The 17,536-nt window shown below is 38.0% G+C and overlaps 1 protein-coding gene across 3 annotated transcripts in view; it reads right to left on the reverse strand.

Moving 5' to 3' along the window:
* LOC147390982 (cyclic nucleotide-gated ion channel 1-like) overlaps positions 1 to 17,536 on the reverse strand; it is a 63,971-nt gene that overhangs the window by 32,662 nt on the left and 13,773 nt on the right. For 2 of the 3 annotated variants that reach the window (XM_086459411.1, XM_086459413.1), the window contains 3 exons: positions 15,384 to 15,446; positions 4,401 to 4,589; positions 2,824 to 3,110 (listed from right to left, as the gene is read on the reverse strand). In XM_086459411.1, coding sequence (XP_086315537.1) covers positions 2,824 to 3,110; positions 4,401 to 4,589; positions 15,384 to 15,446 — 539 coding nt within the window. The remainder of the gene's footprint in view (positions 1 to 2,823; positions 3,111 to 4,400; positions 4,590 to 15,383; positions 15,447 to 17,536) is intronic. The other variant, XM_086459412.1, reaches the window with a different exon arrangement.

Raw genomic sequence — 17,536 nt, forward strand, 5'->3', positions numbered from 1 at the left:
AAAGTTTGTTGTCTTAAGACATCATTATATGGTCTCAAACAATCCTCACATGCGTGGTTTGAACGGTTCCGCTCTGTTTTACAGGATGTGGGTTACAAGCAATGTCAAGTTGATCACACATTGTTTGTCAAGCACAGTGGACCTCAGACTATAGTTCTTATTGTGTATGTTGATGACATTGTCATTATAAGCAACTGTCTTACTAAGATCCAAACTTTGAAACATCTTCGTGGAAATCACTTTGAAGTAAAAGACCTTGGACTTCTAACAAATTTTTTGGGTATGGAGGTGGTTCAGTCCAAGACAAGCATTTTTATCTCACAGCGGAAATATGTGCTAAATCTGCTCCAGGAAGCGGGTAAACTTGGGGCTAAACCAATAGATACTCCAATCGAACCTAATCACCGATTGAGTGATAATGATGGTGAATCTCTTGAAGATATCAGTCGTTATCGACGGTTGGTGGGTAAACTCATCTACCTATCTCTTACGCGACCCGACATTGCCTATGTCGTCAGTGTTGTTAGCCAATTCATGCATGCCCCTCGCACGACACATCTTGATGTTTCCCTACGCATCCTTCGATACATGAAAGGATGTCCGGGGAAAGACTTACTATTTCATTCCCATGGTCACGTGTGTTGAAGCATGGACCAAGGCTGATTGGGGCAGGCTTTATTACTGATTGTCATTCGATTTCTGGGTATTGTACTATCATGGGTGGAAATTTAGTAACTTGACGTAGAAAAAAAAAGTCGGTAGTGGCCCGATACAGTGTTGAAGCTGAGTTCAAAACCATGGCTTTTGGCATATGTGAGTTACTTTGGTTGCGACTATTACTACGTGAAGTGGGTTGTTCACCTCCTACGCCCTTTCAGTTGTACTATGATAACAAGGCGGCCATTAGTTTCGCTAATAATCCAGTTCAACATGATCGCACCAAGCACATTGAGGTCGACCGTCATTTCATCCAGGAGAAAATCACTTCTAGTGACATCTCCATCATTTTTGTTCCTACCACACAACAGTTAGCCCACGTCTCCACTAAAGCCTTGGGTCACGAAAATTTTGGTAGCCTTATGGGTAAGCTAGGCATGTGTGATATCTTTGCCCCAGCTTGAGGGGGAGTGTTAACAGTAGGTAGTTTATTTTATTTTAGTCTTTTTATGTCTATTGTAGTCTTTTCATGTTTATGTCATTTTCTGTCTTTTCCTATTTTTTTGTATAAGTATATAAACAATACACAAAGAGAAATAATCAATCTGGTTTTTTTCAGAATTTCTTCTCTTCTCTCTCTCTATCTTCTCTAAAACCCTAGATCAATTTCTACACAAGCTTAGGAAACTAATTACCAAAGCCTCATCACCACACCAAACATCCTCCCAGAACCGAACTCTATTTCCACCTCCCACTTTAAACCGAATCAAGTCTCAAAAAAATGGCATAATTTTGATAATACCTTTCCACATACCACACCCATAAGCCCCTCAGTTTGAGCCACTCTCCCATCTAAAATCCTTCCCTCCAAATTTTGTCATTACTACCTTCCTCCGAAGACTGTCTGGTTCCGATCCGAACCTACATAGCCATTTTCCCATCAACACCTTATTCATGTACGAAGTCTTCGCACGCCTAAACCCCCTTTGTTCTTTGGTTGACACACTTTCTTCCATCAAACAAGAAGATAATTCCTTTTTCCCCTATCGTGCCACAAAAATTCCCAAAACAAATTTTCCAATTTCTTCTCCACACTTAGCATCTTGAAGAGTGAAAGATAATACACGGGAATACTAGAGAGTATACTCTTCAATAATGTTAACTTTCCGCCTTTGGAGAGGTACCTTGATTTCCAAACACTTAGTCTTTTCCCCGCCTTTTCTACACCTGGCACCCATACACTTTTGCAATTATAAGGGGCTCCCAACAGAAAACCTAAATAAGATGACAATAAAGTCCCAACCTGGCAACCCAAAGCTGAAAATAATCTTTCTAACTCCTCAACCCTTCCTAATCCAAACACCTTGCTATTGTGAAAATTTATTGCCAACCCAAAGACCGCCTGAAAACAACATAGAGTGACGCTTAGGAATCTAATTTGGTCCATCAAGGCATCCAAGAACATAAGAATACCATCCGCAAATTGCAAATGAGAAAAAACTGGACCTCCTTGCCCCAGTGCAAAACCTAATAGTTCCCCATTCTGCACACCTTTATCCAACATCCTGCCCAACGCCTCAACTACCAATAGGGAGAAAAATGGGGACAAAGGATCCCCTTGAACTTTTAAAGAAACCATGTGCTGTCCCGTTAATCAAAACTGAGAAACACGGAGAGGACCCTAATTTTTTGGGTTTAAGGCTTTGTTGATGGTATAATAACTCAATGTATTCTTTTTTATTAACATTGTGAAAGTGCTCCACCCAATTATTTTGTTTTGGCATTTTCTTCCTAACATATTGGACAGAATTGGCCCCTTTGGTCTGTTTGGTTTGCAAGATGGAGCTGCATTACTCGGCAATACGAGTTTTGGGGAAAATAAACAGTTCGCTGAACTATCAGTCACTGGCATGTTCAAAAAACTGATTTACCACAGTTATACTCCTAGTATGCGTATATGGCAACAACCCATCAACAAGTTGGTTATTTATGTGTCACACAAATTGGCTGCTAAGGGCCTAATATGTATACTAGAAACCATTTAAACTCTATTCATAAATAGATTTCACAAATAACATCATATTTAGAGTTGATCCAAATAGGAGATGGAAACTTTTTAAGAATAAATCAATGAGAAAAAGAAGAAAGGATTTTAAATGCACAAACCCTAGATTCTGCAGACCCCACCAAAAGCAATAAAACAACTTTTGTGGCAAAAATCTTGATTCCATCACGCCAGACTGAAGAAGATCAAGGTATATTCCGAAATCAAAGCGTGTTGCGTTCGGCTCAATGAAAGGACAAAAGTCGGGTAAAAATGCATTGTCTCCTTCTGCATTGTGACCTCCACAGTATAAAGAAGAAATGTTGCATTCAGTGGTAATCTTACACGCATCCTGCCAGCACATATTTTCTCTCTCTACCGAAAGGTAGTACCAAAGTGCTCCACATATCTAATAGGACACAAATTCACTCAAAAGATCATATAAATGTGCAAAAGAAATGGTTATCTATATCTCACTGCAATCATATTATAATATGAGAGTTTTGAGCACTAAGACAAAAAGTTATCCCCTTCAAACTAAGGATTATAATGGATTTTGTACCAACTGTCACAGCTAGAATTACAAGAAAGGCAGAGATTATGAACACATGACTGTCCCTAAGAGGACTTCTCTTCATCATAAAATTGCCTGAATATTGACTTGAACAGATCTAAATAAAGAAAATGGCAGAACTTCATGGAAAGTAATATTGCATAAAAAATATCATAATTCCTTTATTAATAAATAACTGTCACCAAACATTCAAGTCAAATTAATGTGAATAAACAAGTTACCATAATATCCATGGGAAATGTTACCTAAATCCATCTTTTTTCATTTCTTTATGAATGCTATCACATATTTTTTTCACTTTATTATACCATGTATTGAGATACTTGCGATCTAAGCAGATGTACACTTACACATTATTATCATTATTTTTTTGGACAAGTGTAAATTATAACATAAGATATATAATAAATAGGAGCATAGACAAATTTTAACAAACAGAAGCATCTCATGGAAAACCATAATTCCAGGAGGAATCAAAAAAAAAAAAATGGGGGAATTCTTAACGCCTACCTCCAACATATCTTATCTAGGTAATTCAGGTCTTGCCAAAATCAAGTGTGTGCTTAGATTTCAGAATTTATCAGGGCACCATTATCGAAGGCTTTTGTGGTCATCGGTTTGGCAGATTCAAGTGAAGCACCCGCCACAAAAATTTTGAAGATAGAATTTTGAAACATCATTACATGCAAGATGATTATGATGATTATGTAATTTTGACCTACTCCCACCGTTGGTCTATGTTTGAGATACTCCCCTGGGTTTTCAAACTGATGACATATGCCACTTGACTATATGGTCTTCTATCAAAGATTAACGAAAAATGACTGAAATACCCTCATATTCAACCTCTTGAAAGGAAAATAGCGCTTAACTTAGGACTCTAACATGCTCTCTTATACCTCTGCTTTAGTTTCCCTTGTCTAAACTGCATGTACTCTTTTCACAGCATATTATTTATATTAATATAATATGTGTATCATCGTGCCTTCTACTAGTAAACATATTTTCGCCAAAGAAAATTGATCATAAGTGGCATTTACCGCAAAGGAATCTCTATGTAAGACAGATAAATTTGTTAAAATATTGTACCAAAACAAAATATATGAAATGGATAATCAAACTTACATGACTTGCAAGCATGTAAAGAAAGAAATTGATAACACTTCCAGCAACACTTTTTTTGACCATTATGTATAGTGGAGACATCCGGATAAACCTTGGAAAATACTGGAATAGAACGGCATACTTTAAAAAGTATTTCATCTTCATATCCAGTGAGCCTCTCAATCTAGGTATGCCAATCAAAATTACTACCTGAAGAGATTGAAATCCCATAGAAAAAAATCACTTCATACAAATCCAAGCTTGTAGCTAACCAAAGCAATTAACAGCAGTTCCAAACTTGAAGTAGATAGGTGATAAAATAGTTCATCAAATATATTAAGTATAACAAAGCTTGGAGAGCTTCCCACAAATGAATGATAGAAGCTTGGAATTTTATTTTTTATAGGTTTAAGTGAGAGGGCGGGATTTGATCCTAGATCTGTGATATCATTGCACAGACTTTACCATCTCACCAAGGTGGCAGCTTCAACTATAGAAATCAGCATTTGCTTTTTATAACGATGAATTGTGCTAGGCCAGTTGGAAGTCTTCCTCCCAATATCTAGTTATTAGAGAATTTTAGTCTTTACCTTCTTTAGTTGTTTTGGGCAACTACATAAGCCCCTTCTGCTCTACTTCTCTCCTTCTCTTTAACATCTAAGGTTTCTCACTCTATCATGGTATCAAAGCACCGACTCTAGGTCTCTTTTCTTTGATTCTTTTCATCTTTCTTCATCAATAAACTCTCAAATCGCAGCAGCAGCTGTTAAATCAATTTGAATCAAATCGCAGCAGCCCACACAAAATTTGTTTCATTGATTGCAGTAGCTCACGGTTTTAATCACACCAGCCATAATTTGTTTCCTCGCAGCAGCCCTAATCTATTCCATTGCAACAGCCCTAATCTGTTTCATCGCAGCAGGCCTAATCATCTCATCAATTGCACCAGCCCAAGATTCCATTCACTTCAGCTCTTATTGACTTCAGGATTTCAAGTTCTCTGTGACCAGTTTAATTAAAGTTTCTTCAGTTCGATTTAGCTTTCTTCGTTTCAATAGATTCTGAGTATTGTGATTATTTACATTAATTTTGATTACTTCAGTCTATTAGTATCTGTTTGGATGGCAAAAACTACTCTTATTGGAGTTATGTAATGAAAAAGAAAAAAAATTGGAAAGAAAGAAAATGTGGGGATGTGTCTTTGGTTCTTCGACCATGCCTACTGATAGAACAGATGCAAAATATGCAAAACTGTTGGCTATGTGGGAAGTCAATAATTCCAAAATTATTGCCTAATTCTGTTGAACAATCTTTTGGTATGCAATTGGCTAAATATGAGACAGCCAAAGAGATTTGGGATCATCTAAAAAGGTTGTACACACAATGCAACTTTGCTAAGAGATATCAATTAGAGACAGATATGAGGGAGATTCGATAGAAAGACAAGACCATTCAAGAATTCTACTCAATCATGACTGATTTTTGGGACCAGTTAGCTCCACAGAGTCAACTGAACTTAGTTTCTATAAACTCTACTCAACTTATAGAGAGGAACAACGTCATGTTCAATTCTTGATGGCTTTTCGTGATGATTTTGAAGCACTTCGGGGTTCTATTCTCCATCGCAGTCTTGTCCTACTGTTGATTATGTAGTTATTGAGCTCCTTGCTGAAGAAGTATGTCTCAAGTCACAAATAGTAAAGGGTCTCCTTCCTATCCCTACTCAGACTGTTATGGCAGACACCTCTAAACCACCTTCCACCACACATAGAGTTGACATTGATGAATGTAGTTTTTTGCAAGCAGAAGGGACATTAGAAGGCCCAATGCCTTAAGCTTATTAGCAGAGGTCAACAACTCCAGCACCCCTAGTCACAGCAGCACAGCATGTTCAGAGGCCTAAACAATTTCATACAAGCAGTGGAACCACCTCCTAGCACTATCACAGTAGTTGCACCACCCATTGGATTCTTCAACCTCGACAGCCTTGAACTTGGAAGAGATTTTTTTTTTAAGATGAGAGATGAATTGGACCAGGAATCCATATTTAGATACAATAATTTGTGAACCAAACAAGGGCAGATGCAGGCAATTAACGATCTTACAGGTAGATGCCATAGGAAGATAAAGCTTTTGAATGCCTTTTGACTAAATCACCCATTGAGCTAGAGTTCTACACTCAAGAGAGCAAGTCTGGCACCACTACCTTCTCTAATATTGCCGCACAATTGCAGTAGGAAATGTTTGTTCTCATGATATTTCTGATTGTAGTGGTTGTAAACTTGTTAGATTCTTTGATTTGCCTTTTGGTACTAATATGTCTATTTCTTATGCTCCATTTGATCTTCTTCATTCTAATGTTCTGCTCCTATTGTTAGTAAAGGAGAGTCCAAATATCATGTCACCTTTATTGATGATTATACTTGTTATACTTGGATCATTCTTATAAAGTATCGCTATGAATTGCTTCACATATTTGAACTTGTATTAAAATACAACATTCTACTACTATTGAGAGCTTTAGAGGTGATTTGGCTGGGGAGTATATTTCTAGTAGTTTTGACAGGCCTTTTGCATTGAATGGGACCATTTACCATTCGTTTTGCACAGATACTCCCAAGAAAATGATGTTGTTGAACACAACATTGACATATTGTTGAGACTGTTCACTCCCTACCACTTATTGCTAATGTTCCTAGTATGTTTTGGGACAAAGTAGTCCTCCCTGCAACTTGCATTATGAACAGGATACCTACTACCCTTACTGCTAGCATCTCTATCTTTGAGAGACTATATGGGCAGGCTCGCGTTTATGCTTCTTTGAAAGTGTCTACTTGTACATGTTTTGTTTTAAAAGATCAGCCTTATGTGTGTTTCTAGGGTATGGTGATGTTCAAAAGGGATGTAGATGTTTTGATCATATTGCTCACAAATTGTACACCTCTCGACATGTAGTGTCTCTTGAGCACATTTCTTATTTTTCTATTCTTATTTCCTCTCATCATTTTACCAAGTCTGATCTCATACGAATTGATCTTTTTGTTTTTTATACAAATATCTTGCCTAGTTTTAGCTTTTTTGCAGGTTCTAATGCTTCTCATCTACTTTCGGCCTACCATGATGCTCCTGAAGTTGAGGCTCCACCACCCGCTCCTACTCCTGGCACTAATTACCCAATTGTTTCCTTTCCTAATACATATATTTGCAAGAATACAGTTGTCTCCTCTGCAAGTACTAATCCTCCTACTCTTTTGGCGGGTTCTCCCACAAATTCTGAAATTGCCATTCCTACTCCATCCCGTTATCCTTGGCATACTTGTAATCCACCTCCCAAGCTTGCTGATTATTCTTGTTATTTTGCTAACTTTTGCTCTTTCTTAGCATATATTTGTAGTTTATTTGAGTCCACCTCATACAAGGAGGCAGTTCTTGACTCTATTTGACAACAAGATATAGATGAGGAACTCAATACATTACATAAGACGAGGACTTGGGATTTGGTGTTGCTTCCACCTGGAAAATGTCCTATTGGTTCTACGTGGGTCTACAAATTAAAACCAAGTTTGATGGTTCAATTGAAAGGTACAAGCATAGTCACAAAGTCTGAGTACGTATTTAAAACGGCATGGGAAAACTTTGGAAAAATATAGAAAAAGGGAAAAGAAGAGAGAAAAAACAATAAAACATAAAAATTAAAAAATATATTAAAAAATTATGAAAATGTATATATTTAATAATATATAAGATATTTATTTTAACTTATCTATTTTTCAATGTAACATGTTCTCAAACAAAGTTATACATGTTTTGATGCCAAAATAAAGTTTACTCGTCAATATATCTTTTGTTCAAAATAATACACTATTGAGAAATGAAAAATCATAACATCAAGATACTATCATCACATCCCATATTTCTATATTTATGAATCATCAAATTCTATTACGTTTCAAATCTTACATTAAGAGTATTCATGAATAAAATCACAAAATTACAATTAGACTACAAAGAAATAAAGTGCTTAGTTTAAAAATAAAAATAAAAAAACATGTTCAAAACGTTAAAAAAAAAACATGATGCTTTCTAAACAACGCATTTTTTATTATTTTAATCGTTAGATGTACAAGACGCATTTTTTTCACACACAAAAAAAAAAAAAAAAAGTTTTTTGTTACTATGGGTACAAGGCTAGATTAGTTGCACAAGGGAACACTCAACAATTTGGTTTTGACCATGAAGAGACCTTTGCTCCAGTAGCAAAGATGACCATTGTTCGCACCTTAATTGTCGTTGCTTCTTCTCGTCAGTGGGCTCTCTCTCAGATGGATGTGAAGAATGCTTTCCTGAATGGGGATCTCACAGAGGAAGTTCACATGGTGCCTCCTCCTGGTGTTCTTCATCATCCTACCGAGGTTTGTAGACTCCGAAAAGCAGTGTATGGTTTCAAACAGGTTCCTTGGGCATGGTTCTCTTTTGCCGTTGCTATCTATGTGGGCATTGTTCATCAGAGCTTATTATTTTCCTGCACTTCTACTCTAGAGCTTAGCGCCTACTTTGATGTTGATGGGATTGGTGATCCTTCAAATCGCAAGTCTACTACTAGATTTTGTGATTTTCTAGGTGACTCTTTCATCTCCTGGAAAAAAAAGAAGTAGTTTGTTGTTTCTCGATCCTCTACAGAGGCTGAGTACCGTGTTATGGCCTCTACTACAACAGATATAGTTTGGTTGCATTAGTTGCTTACAGATATGGGTATTTACCTCTCTACCCCCACTCCTATGTATTGTGATAATCGGAGTGCCATTCAGATTGCCACAACTCTGTATTTCATAAACGCACCAAACACATTGAAATTGATTGTCATCTTACTCGTCATCATCTTCAGCATAGGACTATCTCTTTGCCCTTCCTCTCATCTTCTTTGTAGTTGGACGATTTCTTCATGAAATCTTACACTATACAACGCTTCTGCTTTCTTCTTAACAAACTCTCGATATTACTTGATGCAACCTCATGAGCTTAAGGGAGGATATGAGAGTATTTTAGTATTTACCTTCTTTAGTTGTTTTGGGCATCTATAGAAGCCCATTTTGTTATTTTCTGTATTTTTTATCTTTGGTAAATCGTATAGAGAACTTCTTCTCTTCTTCTCCTTCTCCTTAACTTTTAGGGTTTGTTACTCTATCACTAGTTGCATGGCACACGTGAGGCATCAAGATTTGAGAATTTGATGACCCCCACCAAAGAGATTTCTTCTTTGACCCCATCAAAGAGATTTACTGGTCGGCCAAGTTCCTAAATCACTCAATCATAAGAATATGTCAAGGTCTAGAAACAAAGAAAAAAATTGTTACAATCATCCAATTGAGTCAAGTGCTCACTAAGAAGATCCCTATTGTGGACCTAGTCAAATTGTAATCCCATCCCCCGCTTCAGGTAAGGGGCCTAATGGGAGTCATGCAACAACACCATCTTTCCATTCAACATGACATTAGGACCAACTTTAACATAAGCCTTCATGTATGTGTGTGTATGAGATTGGGTTACCAAAGGACCGCCTATCTATGTAGCACCCAAAAACATGATCGGGTGCCACATAAATGTAAAGCATAAAAGTTTATTGACTCAAAAGAAAATTTTAAGAAAACATTTTTCATTTTTCGATTTGAACTTTAAATTTGGGAGTACAGTGGCTTCCTGTTAGTTCCATATTTTTTCAATCCCGAGACATATGTTGAGTGTCGGATCGATTTTCCATTGAAGACATATGAAGACTCTGGTAAAGCTTCTCAACCGCACAGACCTCAACAAAAAGCTTCAATGTGTGTGCACAAAACCTAGAAGGTAATGAAACCACCAGTCCCCAACACTTAGATGATTGATAGGTCGACCCGTAGTGATTAGGAAAACTCTTTCCTCAACCCGTTCACTCATAGGATTTTTTGGAAACCGAAAATAGGGGACATTAGAGATTTAACTACCCTAAGACCATCCTTTGTCCTTGGTGATTTTTTGGAGATATTATATAGGTAAAATCTATCACACCTTTGAACCGTTTTGTCACCGAACTTCCCGAAAGCTCGTTTTGACCAGAAATGGCAAAAAGGGTATTTTGATCATTTCACCCACTTTTGCCATGACCCACCCCTTAGTGGAAATTTGGCAATGTCTTACATAATAAGATCTATCAGATCCCCGAACGGCGTGTGAAACGGAACTACCATTTGAAAGTTATGGCCGAAATACCCTTCAGTGACATTTCTATAATTTCCAATGGCACCGTCATCAACAAGTACTAAACGGTCATATTTTTCACCATTGAGACACGAATTCATTCCTTTTTCTTTTAAACCAACTCTAACTCATTTTTATTGGTTGGTTCAAGCACTAGAGAAGAAACTCTCTCATCTCCAACCCTTTCTAAAGATCTCTAGCCATAGAAAACCTCATACTTAGTTGAAAACACATTCAACCCAAGCCTTTTCCATTGTTGAACCACTTCATCCAACACCCTTGCTTGCACACATATTGGTGAATTTCATAGACCTTAGAGCATCCTCTTGAAGCAAGGAGTACCTTAGAATGAAGATGACAATCTCAAAGACATAAGGAACTCAATCCACACATTGGCAAATCAATCAAGTTAGGTCAGGTCCTTGTGAGTATTTTTGTTATTTTTCTTTCTTTAACAAAAGGGGTTATTGGTTCCAAGTCAAAGTCAAGCTCTTGAGAAGAGTTGAGGACTCTAATTAAGTGTACAAGATTGAGGAAGAAGTGTTCTTCTCAAGCCATAAATTTAGATTTAGCCTAGAGAAAAATCTGTGTTGTAAAGTTTTGAAGTGAACCATAAACCTCATATGATAGTGGAACCCAAGACCCTAGAGTAGGGTACTTGGTAGTGGATGTAGGCAACTTGCTGAATCATTATAAATTGGCTCTCTTTTTACGATTATGCATGGTGCTCTAATTTGAATGAATGACATAAACACCATGACTTGCATATCAAGTGTTTGATAAATGTCTCGTTCATATTTTGTTGTTGTATGCAATGCCATGAATCAATTAAGATCAACTTTATGCATATCTATGTATTCAATCATATTAGCATTATCAAGAGACCTAGATTAGCTTTGCGTTGTGAATTTAAAATAGATTTTTTAATTAACCTATTCAACCCCCCCCCCCCCTTTTTTTAGGTTTAGACATGGTGCAAAGCTCGGAATTTCACCTTCCATTTTCAATGTCTTAGACCATGAATAAACTTGTCTAAGTTGTCATTTGGATTTTGGACCAATGTAGCAATTCACTTGGCCCAAATAAAGATCTTGGTCCAAGCTCTACACGGTCCTTCAATCAATTCAATTTATATATTTACCAAATATGGAGGGTGTTTTAGGCCTCCAATCCTCAAGATGGACCTTGATATTCATGATGACTTTGATCTTAAAAGCTTCCTCTTTTGTTGATGATGTCCTGGCAGTCCTCTTCTGATGGTTTGCTTGATCATGCTCTACGGTCTTCACCTTCCTTTGACAGTGATATGACTCCCTTTTGCTCTTTTGTGGCTTTTACGACGATAGAAAGCAAGAAGGTGGGAAAGAAGAGGCCCTAGTGTGGTGCCTACCAACGATCCTTTGAAGATTTAGTTAGTACACGGACAAAAGGAAATGAACGAAGGAAAAGAAGAATAATGGACTTTCAGAATGATTTTTACTTGTCGAACTTCCTCCAGCCAATCAACCCCTTTCTCAGTTTGATAGATTGGTTTTTATAGATAAAATCCAGAGGCGGGTGTCACCACACAACTGGTCTAGGTATTAGATGAGTTGTTGTTCATTTGGAATACGCTTGAGCGCTTTGGAAGATGGTTCCATCACTTGTCAGTGAGATTTCAATCTCAGTGTTACAGGTCATCAATGCTAAATAAAAAATATTTGACGCATGGTATCCCATTGGTTTGATAAGATCTTTCTTGCATTTATCCATGTGAGAAGACGTGCTTAATCTCCACTTCTTGCTCAAGATTGTTTAAGCTAGAATTGAAAGAGAAATTTAAATTAGATTAATTAGCCCTAATTAGGTTTTAAAAGGATTACATAGTCTAAAAAGAGGAAAAGACTAAAAAAGACACAAACTAAAAAACCTAATAGAAACAGAATTATTCAATACTCCCCCTCAAGTTGGTGCGAGGATATCAATAACATCCAACTTAGACAAGACACCTTCAAATGCGGTTTTGCTAACACATTTAGTAAGAATATCAGTGAGTTGTTGAGATGTAGGAACAAAGGGAATACAAATCTGCCCAGAAATAATTTTTTCTCTAATGAAATAACGATCAACTTAGATATGTTTCGTTCTATCATGTTGAACCAGATTTGCTGCTATATTAATAGCTGATTTATTATCACAATATAGTGAGAAATGGGCTGTCACAAGAAGACACAAATCAACTAGTAAGGTCTTGAGCCACAACAACTCACACACTCCAAGTGTCATAGCTCTGTATTCTGACTCAGCACTGGACCGAGAAACCACATCCTACTTCTTATTGTGTCAAGTTACCAAGTTGCCACCAACTTTAGTACAGTACCCAGAAGTAGATCGTCTATCAGTCACTAAACCAGCATAATCTGCATCTGTCCATGCCTCAACACAAAAATGACCATGATTACTGAACAAAAAACCTCGACCAGGACATCCCTTAAGATATCTAAGAATACGATAGACAGTAGTAAGATGAGATGTTCGAAGCGAGTGCATAAACTGACTTATAACACTAACAGTATAGGCAATGTCAGGATGAGTCATAGACAAGGAGATCAATTTTCCCACAAGACACTAATACTAGCCAATATCTGACAAACACTCTCCCTCAAAATTAACCAACCTGTGATTCTGCTCAATGGAAGTATCAGCGGGACGAGAACCAAGCTGATCTGAGTCACTGAGTAAATCAAGGACATAATTACACTGAGAAATAAATATATCAGAATGGGACCGCGCAACCTCAATACCCAGAAAATAGCAAAGATGCCCAAGGTCCTTATTCTCAAATTGACATCGTAAGTAAGTTTTTACCTCGATAATACCAGCATCATCATCTCTAGTAAGAACAATATCATCCACATAAACAATCAGAGCGACAGTTTTGCCCTGGGAGTGACGCAAGAAAATGGTGTGATCAGCAGAACTCTAATGGAAACCAAACTGATGCATAGCCTTAGTAAAGCGCTCAGACCATGCGTAAGGAGACTGCTTCAGTCCATAAAAAGAACGGCGAAGACGACAGACATGTACAAGAGAAGTAGATGTGAGAAACTCAAGAGGTTGGACCATATAGACTTTTTCCTGAAAATTACCATTGAGAAATGCATTCTTGACATCTAACTGAAAAAGATGCCACCCTTTAATAGCGACAACATAAAATAGAACACAAATGGTGGTCATCTTGGTAATCGGAGCAAATGTCTCTTAATAATCAATCCCATAAGTTTGAGCACAACCCTTGGCCATCAGACAGGCCTTATAATGAGCAATAGAACCATCAGGATTATGTTTTAAGGGTAAAAACCCAGCAACATCTCACAGCCTTCTTCCTAGGTGGAAGAGGAACAAGTTCCCAAGTTTGAGTCTTTTCAAGAGCATTCAACTCATCAATCATTGCTGCCCACCACTCGGGATAGGTAATAGCATGTGCAACAATAATAGGAAGAGAAACAGCAGAAACAGAAACAAGAAAACTCTGATAAGAAGGTGAGAGGGTAGAATCAAATATATAATTAGAAATGGGATAAGTACAAGTGCGCTTACCCTTACGAGTGGCAATAGGACGATCATTACATGGGACAAAAGGAGGCAGAGTTGGAGGCGAGGAGGTGAGCAGGTCTAACATAGAAGTGATGGTAGTATCGTATGGACGCCGAGAGAAAACCTATAGTGGAAGAGGTGACGAACTGACGGGGGATAGCGAATGAGGAACAGGCATGGGAAGAGGAAATAAAAAAGAGGAGGGAAAATCAGGAGAATCTAAGAGAAACCACTAAGATTGAATGCCAACGGACCCATTGTAGTATGGGGTATGCTCAAAAAACGAAACATCCCCGAGAAATGAAATGTCGTCGAGAAAAAGGATGGTAACGACAATATTTTTTTTGGATAATAGAATAACCCAAAAAAATACATTTTAAGACCTTAGAGTCAAGTTAAGTACGAGTTTGGTCAAAAATTTGAACAAAGCAAACCCACCCAAATACACGCGGAGAAAGTGGAAACAAAGGACAATCCGAATAGAACTGAGAGAGGGGCGTGGCAAACTGAAGAACCTGGGAGGGGGTCAAATTAATAAGGTAAACAGCAATAAGAACTGCATTGGCCCAATAGAATTGTGAATGTTTATGCCAATAGAGAGGGCATGGGTTAACTTTAAAATATGGCAATTTTTTCGTTCTGATCGACCATTCTGTTGATGGGTCTTAACATTGGACATTTGATGCTCAATGTCAGACTCTAGACAAACTTTCAATATCTCACTATAGGTGTACTCAGTACCATGATCAAAACGAAAGGTTTTGACAGTACGACCAAACTAGGTATAAACCATAGCAAAAAATTGCTTGAAAATCTCATATACTTCACTCTTGTATTTTATAAGATAGATCCAAGTGATACGACCGTGGTTATCGATGAACAAAACAAAATAACGAAAACCAAGAGTCTATGTGACAGGAAAAGGACCCCACACATCAAAGTGAATTAGGTCAAACATAGCAGGTGTAGTAGTATTCATATTAATAGGATAAGAAAAACGCACATGTTTAGCTAATTGCCAAGTTTCACAAGAAAAATCAAGTAAATTGTTATTATTAAATAAAATAGGGAACATATGTTTCAAATATCTAAAGGAAATATGGCATAAGCGTAAGTATCAACGCATTAAGCCTTATTAAACTAACTACTACTACTAAGCTGAAAAGCAGAATGGGTGCTAGGTGAATCGAGTACGTCCAAGAGATACAAGTCATTCACTTCACGTCCAGTGCCAATCGTCTTCTTCGACCTCAAATCCTGAAAAACACAATGAGAGGGGTAAAAAATTATACTACAATTCAAATTTTTGGTAATGCTACTAATAGACATAAGATTAGTAGTAAGTTGAAGAACATGCAGTGTGTTAGTTAAGAATAAGGAAGATGTAACAGAAAAATGACATTGACCAACTATAGAAGACAAGGAACCATCAGCCAGTCGAACCTTGTGACGACCAGAACAAATATTATAGGTTTTAAACAGGGAAGACGTACCGGTCATGTTATCTAAGGCACAAGAATCAATGATCCATGGTGAGGAAGTGGTGAAAACACTATGTGCAGATGCAAAGGTACCTAAGTTAGCGAAAATAGGGACTAGCTGAGATGAAGTCTCCCTCTGATTGAAAAATTTCTTGAACTTCTCAAGCTCAGCCTGAGAAAGAGATACCAAATCCGTGGAGATAGTAGCTAAAGGAGGTGTTGGATCAGTAGTTAGCTGAGAAACTACATGAACTGAAGATCATTAAGACTGTTGACGTTGCTAATTAGGACGACCATGAAATGCATAACACCGAGCCTTCACATGACCCAACTTTCCATAATGATCACACAAATGTCACTGACCGGTAGGCAAAGACTACTGGGAGGCTGTGGAAAAGGTAGGCGAGCAAGCATAGCGGAGTGGTCTCCTGAAAAATGAGGTAGGACAGCTGCGCAACGACTCTCATCAGCCAAGACATAAGAATACGTAGTTTATAGAGACGGAAAAGGATCCATACCTAATAAATGAACTCTCGCATACTCAAACTCATCCCGTAGACTATTTAGAAATTGAAAAATGTGATTCTTATCCAGAATCGACGCATATAATGCCTCATCAAGAGGGTCCTTCGCGGTGTGGGACGAGGAATAGAAGGTCAACTCTTACCACCGAGCACGTAGCTATGATATATAGGTGGTAACGGAAGAGTCACCTTGCGAAAGACGGGAAATCTCACGCTCGAAGTTAAAATTTTGGACGTTGTTTTAACGTTGCGAGTAAATGCTCTTTGCGGAATGTCAAGAAGAACATAAAACTAGCCGCAGTGTGTGGTTGCATAGATGTAACTAGCTAAGAACAGACTATAGAATCATTAGTAAACTAGTGGGAGTAAAAAGTGTCGGTCTATGCAAGTTGTTTATCCGCCCCTGTGAGGTAACCGATCTTTCCTTTTCCACCAATGAACATTTCAACCGATCGTGCCCAAAAAAGATAATTAGGTCCATCTAATTTCACGGTGGTAATTTGAATTCATGGAAAGTCGGTTGAGTGAGAAAGAAGACCACTCGATCCATCACTATTGCCAGTGATCAAGGAAGAGGACATCTCAAAGGCAATCAAAAAGTCTGTATACTTTAGTTTGAAGAGAGTTCAAATAAGACGAGAGGACAGCTCTTAAGGAGAAAATGATAACAACACCCTAAAGGTGACAATGCACAATCGTAAGAGGGTGAAAGCTTATCAAACACGGTTGTAGGTGACCCGAGTAGTCATTACGACAATCGTAAGGCACTAAAAAGCAACACTACTATGAGAACAGCCCCAAACAGCAATCCCTACTGTGATCGCCAACCCCAAACAGCAACACTGCTATGAGTACAACCTGATTACAGGCTCCAAACAGTGTCGTAGGCCTTAGTCTTCAGCAAACCAATACTTTGTTGTTATCGCCAATCCCAAATAGCAGCACTGCTATGAGTATAGCCTAATTGCAGGCTCCAAACAGTGTCGCATGCCTTAGTCTTCAACAAAACACCAAGTTGTTGTCAGCACAAGCCTCTGTGGAAGTCCAAGATGCCATCTTTAGGCTAATCAATCACCAACCAACCGACCTATTGTTGCCGCAGCCTTTTATGGTGGCTATACTACAGAGGTAGGGATTCAAACATTCCTCAAGCCCTATCGCATGGCGCGATTAGGGTGTGGAGCGAAAAAGAACCCCCATTGGGGTGATATGTATCGAAGACGAAAGGTGTGGAGTATCGATTTAAAGAAGAGGAAGGCAATAGAATTTCTAGCAAAAGAAGAAGTGGGGGGCGATGGAGGTAAAGAGAGCCTAGCTCTGAGACAAAGTTAGAATTGAGAGA

Source organism: Akebia trifoliata, chromosome 11, assembly GCF_017979445.1.
Source record: "Akebia trifoliata isolate Shusen 1 chromosome 11, ASM1797944v1, whole genome shotgun sequence".
Taxonomy (NCBI): Eukaryota; Viridiplantae; Streptophyta; class Magnoliopsida; order Ranunculales; family Lardizabalaceae; genus Akebia; species Akebia trifoliata.